General features: G+C 56.1%; 4 protein-coding genes across 4 annotated transcripts; 3 read left to right on the top strand and 1 right to left on the bottom strand.

Annotated features, from left to right (window-relative positions):
* The first annotated feature begins 161 nt into the window (after nt 1–161).
* On the top strand, nt 162–2,137 carry B0H64DRAFT_204481 (uncharacterized protein). The gene is made up of 2 exons (XM_062799313.1): nt 162–418; nt 484–2,137. Exon 2 carries the CDS (start codon nt 506–508, stop codon nt 2,012–2,014), a length of 1,509 nt encoding a protein of 502 aa, XP_062656522.1. The 5' UTR covers nt 162–418; nt 484–505; the 3' UTR covers nt 2,015–2,137.
* Nucleotides 2,138–3,218: 1,081 nt separating this feature from the next.
* On the top strand, nt 3,219–3,878 carry B0H64DRAFT_375984 (uncharacterized protein; the record flags this gene model as incomplete). Its single annotated transcript, XM_062802448.1, has 1 exon — nt 3,219–3,878. One exon carries the CDS (start codon nt 3,219–3,221, stop codon nt 3,876–3,878), a length of 660 nt encoding a protein of 219 aa, XP_062656521.1.
* Nucleotides 3,879–5,167: 1,289 nt separating this feature from the next.
* On the bottom strand, nt 5,168–7,833 carry B0H64DRAFT_204458 (major facilitator superfamily domain-containing protein). Its single transcript, XM_062799312.1, has 5 exons — nt 7,417–7,833; nt 6,948–7,358; nt 6,543–6,884; nt 5,938–6,484; nt 5,168–5,881 (listed from the first exon to the last, which is right to left on the bottom strand). Exons 1-5 carry the CDS (start codon nt 7,642–7,644, stop codon nt 5,256–5,258), a joined length of 2,154 nt encoding a protein of 717 aa, XP_062656520.1. The 5' UTR covers nt 7,645–7,833; the 3' UTR covers nt 5,168–5,255.
* A 1,319-nt stretch (nt 7,834–9,152) lies between these two features.
* On the top strand, nt 9,153–11,146 carry B0H64DRAFT_425784 (uncharacterized protein). Its single transcript, XM_062805702.1, has one exon. The coding sequence runs from the start codon at nt 9,614–9,616 to the stop codon at nt 10,868–10,870; it is 1,257 nt and encodes a 418-aa protein (XP_062656519.1). The 5' UTR covers nt 9,153–9,613; the 3' UTR covers nt 10,871–11,146.
* Nucleotides 11,147–11,484: the final 338 nt, after the last annotated feature.

Raw genomic sequence — 11,484 nt, 5'->3', positions numbered from 1 at the left:
TGTTTACTTCCAGGTTCCTTCCCCCATTACCAGTTATTTGCTATGCCCTTCCCGCTTCTTCTTGGCTTATCGTGGACGATTGTCACTGTTGTTCCCTCTCTCCTTTCTTCCCCTCCTGTGTACGTCACAGTACGAATCGTGTGCAAACAACAACCCCACCACAGGTCCACTAAAATGAGTGACGCCGTTCATTCCAGTGCCGCCCGGCGCCAATCGGATCGTCAAAGAGAGGCTGTTTGTGGAGCACGAAATTATCTGCCTTCCAACACCGCTTCACTCCGTTTGCTCCCAACCTGCCACGACGGGCACGCGTCCAATGTGGTTCTTTCTGCCACTGATGATTTTAGTAAATAAATTTCCACGGATGGGCAGCGGCGCCTGCGACCCAACCCACGTACCGTTGTTAACAACCAGATCGGTATGTGGATTGTACCTTGTTGTTTTGGTCGAAATGGAACACAATAACTGACATTGGGTAATTAGCACACTTAGCCTCTCCTACGCGATGCTCAACGACCAGGAAATCGAGCGGGCGGCGGCCCAGCTTGCCGATTACAAGAAAAGCGACGCGTTATCCAAGCTCCTGGATCAATATTCGGTTCTGATCGATGATTACAAGCGCCTAAAGAGCGACTACGAGGAGGAGCGTGAGACTCGGGAAAAGTACAAGCAGATGGCCAAAGACCAAGAGCGCAACCCATTTGTGTTGGTCTTGGTCGATGGCGACGGTTATGTGTTCAACGATACATTCCTGTCTCAACGTGCCGAGGGTGGCGGGCCTGCCGCCCAGGCGCTTAACGACGAAGTCAAGACCAGTCTGCGGCGCAAGGGACTCGAGCATTGCCAAGTCATGGTGCGAATCTACGCCAACGTCTTTGGTTTATCGAAAGCCCTGTCTAAAACCGGCGTGGTCGGTGCAGACAGTCGGTCGCTGGCCCCATTCATTGCCGGCTTCAACAGGTCTTATGGTCTCAGTGAGTTTGTTGACGCCGGCCAGCTGAAGGAGAACGCCGACTTTAAGCTGCGAGCCATGCTCCGCCTCTACGCCGATAATAGCCAGTGCAAGCACATTTACTTTGCTGCCTGCCACGACGTCGGCTACATCTCTGAGCTTACACCCTTTATGGGGAATAGCTCCAAGTTTACACTCATCAATACCCCAGGCGTCCGCTTCCACAACGAGTTCACGAAGTTGGGCATGGGTATTGAAGAGTTCCGCGCTGCCTTCCGACACTCTCCCCTTGACGGGTTTACCGCATACCGTCCCCTTAATAATGGTGTGGGCACCGCGGGCAAACCCTCCGTGGGACCGCCTCAGCCAGCGTCGCCCAGTAAGGTGCCGGCGAGTCCGACAATGCACGATGTATCCAAAATCCCGTGCCTATTCCATTCGATTGGGAAGTGCCGATCCGGCAAGTCGTGCAAGATGTTGCATGACGGTCCGTCGAACGACACAAGAACTTCCCTGCATTATTCCGATATGCCATCGCCCATCAGCCCGGCAAGCACGACAAATGACACGGCATCCGTGGCTTCGCAACTGGTCAACCTACCGAGGGCATATACGATACCCGATGGCCAGGTTTCGGTCAACGAGAACAACTACCGCCTTGATCCGTACCTGCCGGCCATCACTGCCGATGTGATGAGCCGCTTAAAGGCACGCGTCGACAAGCGGCGGGTGTGCAACAGTTTCCATCTGCAAGGGTTCTGCGACGCCGGCGATCGCTGTGAATACGATCACGAGCCTCTCGACCCAGAGGTTTTGCCGGCCCTACTGTCGCTCGCCCGGTCCCAGCCATGCCCGCGGCGTGGCGCATGCAGGTTGGATAGTTGCTACCACGGACACATTTGCCAGAACCTCGAATGCAAGCATCGGGGCGGCAAATTGTATTGCAAGCTGCCCTATCTGTCGCATCTCGAGCCTGTGACCGGCGTTCACTACGTCCCGGCCGTTTCCAAGCCAAGCCGCAAGACAAACGGCGGCAGCGCAAGCAGCACGACTAGCCGTTAGATCTTGTGATCGATCGGCGTGGCGATACATGCGTATCGCCATCATTCATTGTTATAGTACTCGGTCTGGCTCGGCGGGCCCAGGATATTTCCAGCTCCACGACTGCCAGGCCACTCTCCCAGCAAGCAGCCCTGAAAGGTAGCCGAAAGGGCGGGTAACAGTCCCAGGATGATGGGCGGAAACAGCCTGAGCGTGTCTGCAGTGCAAACAACGCAAGCAGTATGCCGCCAGGCTTGTGTTTCCGTTCAAGTACCAGGACCTCGAGCAAGGATCCGGTCAAGGTCGTTTCCTAACAGCTCAGGGAGGCCGTCGGCGGGTCTAATCATCAGCATTTCTCGGAACAGCTGTGGGCGGGAAGAAGCTAGAGAACGCATATCTGCCGAGAGTATCACCATGTAGGTAGCAAGCAGCTTGCTAATGTAGCTCAATGTCAGCGTTCTATGCACCCCCCAGAAGCCGCAATATGCAAACGCCTCGGAGACACAGTATGTCGAAACAGAGTAGACATCGACTGAAAACATGAATGAAGTCAACACATCCATTCCTTCTCCCCCATTATCCATGGCCCCTCGCCTCCTCGAAATACAACCCTAACCCCACATCTGAAACAGCCCACAGGCCACTTGCCCTTTTCTCTGCAGCCTCACGGCGTATCTCGACGCTGGTTGGTTGCAGGCTAAAATATCCTGCCCGAAACTCGGGCGATACCCGGCCCCACCCAGGCCGGGACCACGCCGCCCTCGGCCGTCGTTGGCCCACTCTGCCCTCTTGTCTCTGTCTCATGTCAGTGCACCACCCCAACCCACCGGCCCCGGAGGTCGATATTATGGGCGAGCTGAAGTTTCAATTATCTGTAGTTCATGTTGCCGAGATACCCTTTCCTTTGTACGACAGGAGTCCAGATGCCGATACACCCTCCGGCCGGGCCCGGGCTCATAGTGATCAAACCACCATCCGGGTCACCATGGTATGGCTGCATTGTTTCACTTGAGGGTAATGGAGGGTAAGGGGAGAATAGCCCCCAGATTGACGGGTGTAAACCAGTATAAGACGGTCCGCTGATCACCACGGATCCTGCTCTCATCTCATCCTCTCCATCAGACGATTCAGCATCAACATCAGCATCCACATCAACAACAACACCAACCTTCATTTCTATCATCCTTTCAACTCCAATCCACCCACCCCAACCAACCCATCCAAAATGCACCTCTCCCTTCTCCTCACCCTCCCCCTCCTCGCCGCCGCCACCACCACCAGCGGCAGCGAGACCACCCCCAAGAACCCGCGCGGCATCACCGACAAGATCAAGGGCGCCTTCGGCGACGCCCCGGCCATGGCGCGCGAGCTGTCCGACTGCATGGCGCTGTGCGTGGAGTTTGGCATTTACGATCTGGACATGGACAAGTGCAGTCTCGACAACGGCGCCGCGGGGGTCATGGACTGCTGGTGCCAAGACGGCGACGGCGACGGCGGCGAGGGCGCCGTCGGCCAGGCGCTGGAGAACGGCGTGCGCGAGTGTTTTGAGACGATCAAAGAGGGCGGGCGGAGGGCCGCGATGGGCTGCACGCTGGAGGGGTATGAGGAGGGCAAGATGCTGGGGATTTGTGGCGCGCTGGAGGGGGAGAGTGGCGAGAAGAAGAATGAGACGGGCCAGGCGATTGGGGAGAGGCTTAGGGGGGTCCATGCGAAGGAGGAGGAGCGTGAAAACGGTGGGGGGCGGAAGGGGGCGGTTTCGGGTGGGAATGGGACGGGTGAGGGACAGGGTAGTGGTGCGGCTGCTGCTGCTGGGCCGGGTATGACGGCTAGGGTTGCGGGTGCGGCGTTTGCGGCAGCGGTTGCGTATGCTGTTGCTATGCTCTGAGGTATGGGGTTGCAAGGGGTTGGGGTGTTGTTTGACTTCAGGTTCGTTGTTGGGTATTCAGGCGTTTCATTATAGAACGGGGCTGGCGTTGGTTTGAGTGTCCCTTTTGGGTCATCGCGAGGTTTGCCTTACTTGTTTTTGTTTTGTTTTGTTTTTGTTGCTTTTGGGCTATTTTACATTTGATTTTGATTTTGGGTTGCGCACAATAGACATTTTTTGAGAGCAGATTTGTTTGTTATCATTTTGTGGCAGGCTCATGGAATTCACGAGTCACGCAATCCAGTTCTAAACATCTTCCGAGGGAGTTCTAACCTCGGTTCAGTACCGAGGTAAGTACCTAGGTAGTTTACACCTGAGGATTCAATCTCTTGCCATCAAACCTAAGCCTTAGTATTGTTCCAAGTCTAGGTACCTACAGCATTCTAGCTGGCCGCGATGATTCAACAGTATTATCACTGACACTTAAACCATTAACAGTCCGAAGTCTTGGACTGCCCAACACTGAGGAAGGGACAGAGAGTTTGTTCCATGAGGCTGAGAGGACTGAAAGTGACGGTGATGCAATAACCGCAAATGCTGAACTGAGCTGCCCCGAAAATAGAATCTCGGCAACAAAACCTTCTCACAAAAGCAACGAAGTACGAGGTGGGGGAGGGGATCGCCGATGGTCGCAGTGGCAATACTACCCCTCAACGGAGACAAATTCCCTTCTATCACGCAAGAACGCCCTGGCTGAGCAAAGGACACCACCATATCACGCAGACCAACATCGGGCAGGTGGGTTGCAGACAGATAGCTGGCTTACACCGCCGTAGTGGTGTGAAGCAGCCAAGCTCGAAGCTGCACCTCGGCCAAAGTCAAAGATATGCACGTAAAGAAAAGGTCACGGGGCTATCTGATACCCTATTTTTGGTGAGTCACATGTGACCGCTCTCAAAGCTCAGAGGGCGTTGGCCGGCGAGCTGCATTGTTGGATCTGTAGTTGGTGTGCTGCATACATAATACAACCCTGCTCTCTGAGCTGCAATACGACCCTCTCCGAGCTCAGCTCATGCCGCCATACCTCAGCTGCATTCAGACTACATATATGCATGCCAAGAAGCCCATCGACAGCACATCAAGGCAGCTTAGATATCAAAAGCGGGGGAGAAGGACGGGTGGTACAGACTCGGCCGAAGCGGCACGGCACGTTAAGTAGGTGATTAATAGTAAGCACTTTGATATCCCCCGATGTACGAATACATGGCCCCCAGCCTTAACTCCCCATGAATGCAAGTACCAAACGCCGAGATAACGACGCACTTTTCCCGCCCATTTGTACAACCCTTCCCCCAATCTATCCTTCCCGCCCGTCTTGCGCCCGCTGTAACACCACCTCTACCTCGTGGGGATCCATGCCGGTGTGACGTTCGTAATACCGGCCTCATATTCAGCCGGGTAAGGTCCCAACTGATCCCCCGCCCGAACTTCCTGAAGCAACGATTCAGAACTCGGGTCATACCTCCCATCCACGTTAGTGGCTGCGCCGAAATGCTGCATCCCGAGGTCGCTGGTTGATCCCATCTCACCACTGCGCCTGGCGTTGGGGTGTAGGTTTACTGATACTATCCTGCCGCCGGGCTGGATGTAGTAGGCAACAATGGAATCTCGCCTTGCCAACCCTGTCGTGTTGTCGTAGGCCACGTTATCGCGTGTTTGCCATCCCATCTGCGAAACTTGCGAGGCGTTGGCGCTTGAGTATGGGCTGTCAGCCCCGAAGGCGGATTGTGTGTAATTGCTGGAATGAGTGCCGTTGCTACCGGGGTGCGAGTAGTTCGCTGGGGGCACCATGGTTGAAGAAGAAGAAGCCATGAGAGGCGCTTTCACTGCTCGCCCCCCTTCAAGCGTGAAGTCGGACTGAAGACCTTTGTCCATGCTGAACCGTTTGATCACCAAACTGATGAAGAAGGAAGCGATGGCAGTTGCGGTAATTGTCCAGTAGACTCCTTGAAAGCCCGTGACATCTGAAAAAGTGTTAGTGCTCCAGTAACCACCTCGAGTAAAGGGGTGATAAACTTACAGGCTTGCAACGAAGCGATGCGGACGGGATCCTCCGGATCCATTTGGGACAGTGCCTCGACATAGACCTCGGAATTGTGCGCGATGCTCTCAGGCAGACCCAGCTCGGCAAGCTCGTTGATCATCACGTTCAGGAACACAGACCCGCCGACGGCCACACCAATGGACATGCCGAGAGCACGCATGAACGCATACATGGCTGCAGCGCGCCCGGCGTCTTCAACGTTGCTCACCGCCTGGATGCCAATGTTGAGACTGGTAAGAAGCATGCCGTGGCCGATCCCAAAGACGATGAGAATAGTAGCCCAAGCAGCCGTCTCCGTGTCGGCGTCGAGCAGGACAAGGAGGCCACAGCCAATGGCCGTGATAACCCATCCGCTCCAGATCGCCCACCGGTAGCGGCCCATGCGAGTCGTGATTAGCGAGGTGACGATACTGCTAGGAAGTAGAACGCAAGTGGCCGGGAATATGTCCAAGCCGGCTTGTACCGGCGATTCGAACTTGACTGCAGTGAAATAGAAGGGGACGTAGTAGAGCGCACAGAAGAGCTGCGGGAGGGCAATGTCAGTAGAGGAGAGGGGCACAATGGACCCAGGGTAAACATACAATGAAGCCTTGGAACAGAGCACAGACGTATGTGGCGAGGGCCGAACCTGACCTGAATAGGGATGGGCGTAGAAATGGCTCTCGGGCTCCGTAAATCTCCCAAACGATGGCTAGGACGACGCCGGCGGTCCCAACTATAATTGGGCCGATGGTCTGGACACTTCCCCACGCATACTGAACACCACCCCATGAAATACCAACGAGGAAACTGGTAAGGCCACCGATGAAGAGGAATCCACCGATCCAGTCGACACGGGCAAGTTTGGAAACCAGGGACGACTTGACCGTGGTGAGCTTGACATAAATTGGGACGAGAATAAGACCGATGGCGCAGAATGGGAACTATGAGAGCACAATTAGCAAGTGTCTAGTGTCATGTAAAGGGAGGGTAGCAACTATGCGCACATTAATGTAGAAGCACCAGGCCCAAGTGGCGTGTTCAACAAATAAACCCCCAATCAACGGTCCGAGCACGCTCCCCAATGCCCAGGAGATTTGAACCAGAGCGAAGAACTTGGGGCGTTGGCGGAGGGGAACAATATCGGCGAAAATAACTTGGCCCAGGGTGATGATGCCACCACCACCAATTCCCTGGATGGAGCGCCCGACGAAGAACACGGTGAAGGTCCGAGCAACGGGGGCGCAGAGAAGGGTCCCCAAGGTAAAAAGAAATATTGACACGAGGAGCAGCTCCTTTCTCCCAAAGATGTCGGACAGCGCAGCAATAAAGGGTTGGCAGACGGCCGATGTCAACAGGTAGGAAGTCCCGGCCCAGAATGCATCTGTTGCGGTACCGTTAAGATCAACGGCCAATGTCTGAATAGGTTAGCTTGGACACTGTTGTTTAACTCCGAGCGGATGGACCATCACTCACGGGCAATACCGAGACCAGAATGGTCGCATCCAGTGCCACCATCAAGGAGATAATGGCAAGAGTGGCCATGACGGCGTACTCCTTACTGCTGGGCTTCCATTCGACTTCGGGAAGCATGCCCTTCTCCAGATGAGGATCATATTCGTTTGACGATTCCCTCGTTTCACTCATGACGGGATACCCCACGTCTTCCGCAGGCCTACTGGCGCCTTGGTAGAAATGAGCCATTGCTTCGACTGGAAAGCCCCACGACACCGGCGATAATGGGTATGAAAGGTATGAACTAATGAAGCAGAGGAATAAAGTGCCTCCTGCAACAGAATGAGAAAAAGAATAGAATGAGAAGGGGAATGCTCAACTTAGGGCATGGCTCGAGGCGTGAGGGTGTACACACAACCTCCACAACAACATCGCCATGTGCCCGGACGCGAGTCGGTCTTTATGAACGCCATGTTTCTAGAAGGACCAACAGCGACCCGATCGGGCGATAGCCTCGCACCATGTTGGTTATGGGGCGATGAGCCTATTTCTGGTACAGGCCCGCATCCATGCAGACCATGCCCATTACCGGGGACTTGCGGCCCCCAACGGCGACTGTTGGGTGGGGTCAAGGTGTGTGTGTATGCAGCCAAGCGAAGCCCGGAAGGAGAGTCAGAACAGGAGCGACACCCCGGTAGTGAGATGAGATGGCAGGAAAGATGTGGCCGATGTCGTCCACCCGGTAGAGGCATCATGTGTTTGGAGACAATCTTGGCAAGGAAGGGATGTGTCCCGCTGCGAGTCAAGACTCAAGCGGCAAGCCTTCCTACCACCCCTGCAAGCCTTCCGGGCGGCAATGGACCAAGCGATGTCACCCCATGCGTTTATCGTGTGTGTGGGCGATCGATGGCTGCCGCACCGGGTCCGGGAGCACAGCCACCAGGGGGGTGAGTTGGGGGAGGTCGAATCCGGAGGCCAGGTCTGGTTGGGCTGTGTGACAGCTGCAGGGTGTGCTTTGGAATCAGGGTATTGACGACTCAGCTGAGTCTTGGTTGTGTGCTCAGATATGGGAGAATTCGGTTCCAAGATTCGGGGGCGAGTAGGCTCCCAAATGTGCCCCCGGTTCGCATTTGTTGATTTTTACCCAGTGCTGGACTCATCTTTCCCGGTTCGGGGCTTGGGCTGACGACACTTTGCAGCTTGCACACTGAACAGTGAACACCCCGGGCCTCGGGTAAGCGCCCGTCGGGGCTACCGGAGGTTGAACGCCGTCAGACTCGAAATTGCCCACACAACTAGTGGACGTTAACGTGTGTGCATGTGATTGTGCCATGATGGTTGTGGGTGGTGTTCTGACTCGGGTTCCTTCTAGATCTGGAGTTAATTCCTAGCGGTTATTTCTTTTATTATGGGTAACCACTAGTTCTGACGAAAACATGAAACCGTGTTGGTTTGAATCTCATTGGAGAGCTATTTTCCCTTGGTCCCATCCCCAAAGGCAAGGTGATGCAATAACTGAAGATGGAAGTATCAGGCAAGCACGACGGAATAATATTTCCTCAGCTCAACCTATCCCCGGGAAAGCGCACAGTTGGCGAGCAACTTGAACGGCAGCTGCCATACCCGCCGGCCAAGTCCGCAGGCCAAGTCCGCAGGAAAGGTTAGGTAGCATCCGCGTTAAGCAGGAGCGGACGAAGACCCCGGACAAGCTTCCCTTTTCTGACTAGGCATATGCACCCCCACGATGCGTCTCCCAACTGCATACTCAGTCCAGGGTGGAAGTCGTGGACACGACGCCATTGGACAGTGCCGCATCAGCACCTTTCTTTCTCGCTATACATACATGCGCCTCACAGCCACAGGCCGTCTGATGTACACCCGTTGGCCCATGGCCGGCCTTGAAGCTGGTCAAGATCTGATGGCTTTCAGCCCCCAGCCCGGACCCGTCGGGCAAAGGAACGAGGGTGTGGTCGAGATATTAATACCCGAATTAGGTATGGCGGCACGGCGAGCTGCGACCGGTTGTCGAAATGTTGGTTTTTAGTTCGGGAGACCTGCTCTTGGCTTACTCTGTGGCCGGTGGACCATCTTGGGCAATTCAAGCCCAGGAGGGCAGACCGGGCTGCATAATTCAAATACAACCGCCCTAATCCGCCCCAGCGCATACTCGTGTCGACTGTGATTCGCGTTATGCAGGCCTTGCCTGATACCAACAACCATGGGGAAACAGACCTCTGGCTTCTCGCTCCCGGGCTTCGTTCGCCTTGCGCCGTCCATCTATGTGCAAGACGCAAAGCTTGGGCTGGGAGGCTACAATACCAACCATGAGCCCATGTACTCCAACTCCTCGTTCTGTCTCCCCGCCGGTCCCGCCGCCCAACTCAGCAGTCGGAGCCGTGACACTCCTCCTCCCGGCCTGATCATCATCACCTCCTGGACGGGAGCGGCATCCAAGCACGTCGCCAAGTACACCGAGGCATACAACACGCTCTACCCGGGCGTGCCCATCCTCGTCATCACCACCGTCGTCGCCGACCTGGTGCTGCACTCAACAAACCACAAACTCCAAGTCCTAGCCCCGGCCATCGACTACCTCCTCTCACACGAACCCATCCCGTCATACCAACCAGACCACACCAGTCTACACTCCTACGACGCCTATTACCCACCACCTCAACCCCAAACAAGCAAACCACGCTTCCCCTCCCTCCTCCTGCACGCCTTCTCCGAAGGCGGCGCGCACAAAGCCGTTCTCCTCGCCCGCGCATACCAACAATACCATCAACAACACCACCCAAACCCCCCCAACCCAACCCCTCCCCCCCCTTCCCGCCTCCCCGTCGAAGCCCTCATCCTCGACTCCACCCCCGGCACAGCCTCCTACACCCGCGCCACCACCGCCTTCGCCCGCGCCCTCCCCGGCGGCAGCCAAGGCACGGGGCTCGTCGGCCGCGTGCTCGCGCCCGCGGCGGCGGCGGGGGTAGTCGGCGTGATGTGGGCCGGCCTGCGGGTGCGCGGGCGCTATGGGAACAGCGACCTGATTGCGGCGACGAGGCTGGCGCTGAATGATGGCGGGTTGTGGGATTTGGGTAGGATGGCGAGGACGTATTTGTTTGGGGAGGGGGATGCGGTGGTGTGGTGGGGGGATGTGCATCGCCATGGGGTGGAGAGCGCTGCTGCTGCTGGGGGTGGGGTTGGGGATGGGGGTGATGCGGCTGCTGCTGGTTTGGGTGTGGAGGGGGAGGGGGGGGATGGTGGTGATGGTGGTGGGGTGGGCAGTTTGATGGTGAGGTTCAAGAGGACTGAGCACTGCGCGCATGCGAAGGGGGTGGTGAATGGGGCGGTGTATTGGGCGGCGGTGAGGCGGACGTGGGAGATGCGGGAGGATCGGGGGATGGGCTTGCGGATGGGGTTGGGGAGGCGGTTGAGCCTGGATTCGCTCTGTCGTGGGGAAGAGGACGAGTATGGCCGGTAACGGTGCGTGGTTGACTCGAGGCTCTAAATCGGTCCGAAGAACAATCCGTGCTGCAGGGTCGATGCATGTTGTCTCGTGCTTCGATCGTTCGGTGGCCTTTCTATTCCTCACTGTGGACGTCATTCATCCGATCTGTCCTGGTTCCTGGAATATCACATGGAAGCATGTTCTCGAGGGGTAGCCTTGTCTACCCCTTGTTCATCATCAAACCAAATTATTCTTTCTGTTCTTGCTAAATATGACAGTCAGAAAAATGTAAGCCACGGACCACAATCGTTTCCTGGCTTCCGTATGCCGACTGCCATTTGCGTAGGCCGAACGGCGTGGGTGAGTCGCATATATCGTCATGGACTCCATCCCTAACGGTCCTTTCAACGGCGTGGTGGTTGGGAGACCTATCCCGGCCGCCCTGCCAACGTTGCGCGTTGGTTGTAGTCGAGTTGGTTGTCACTCGACTGCTTGGCCATTTCTGACATCACCGCTGAAACCCTCCTCCGGTTTTGGCATCATAATTTCCGAGCGCGGCAGGCTGGAGAATAATGGCAAGAGGCCCTGAGAGGAAGGATTTGTGACTGGGACCAACACCGGGACCAACACCGGGTTCAGCACCTGTC

Source organism: Chaetomium fimeti (assembly GCF_033439085.1).
Source record: "Chaetomium fimeti strain CBS 168.71 chromosome Unknown B0H64scaffold_6, whole genome shotgun sequence".
Lineage (NCBI taxonomy): Eukaryota > Fungi > Ascomycota > Sordariomycetes > Sordariales > Chaetomiaceae > Chaetomium > Chaetomium fimeti.
The sequence above is the reverse complement of the archived record's forward strand: the minus strand, read 5'-3'. Positions and strand labels throughout refer to the sequence as shown.

Bases quoted from the DNA above. Each gene is read 5' to 3' on its own strand.
- B0H64DRAFT_204481 (XM_062799313.1), top strand. From the start codon at position 506: ATGCTCAACGACCAGGAAATCGAGCGGGCGGCGGCCCAGCTTGCCGAT.
- B0H64DRAFT_425784 (XM_062805702.1), top strand. From the start codon at position 9,614: ATGGGGAAACAGACCTCTGGCTTCTCGCTCCCGGGCTTCGTTCGCCTT.
- B0H64DRAFT_204458 (XM_062799312.1), bottom strand. From the start codon at position 7,644: ATGGCTCATTTCTACCAAGGCGCCAGTAGGCCTGCGGAAGACGTGGGG. The intron at 6,885-6,947 runs GTGCGCATAGTT...GTGCTCTCATAG, and splicing joins CCTGGTGCTTCTACATTAAT to TTCCCATTCTGCGCCATCGG. The intron at 6,485-6,542 runs GTATGTTTACCC...GCCCTCCCGCAG, and splicing joins CTCTGTTCCAAGGCTTCATT to CTCTTCTGTGCGCTCTACTA.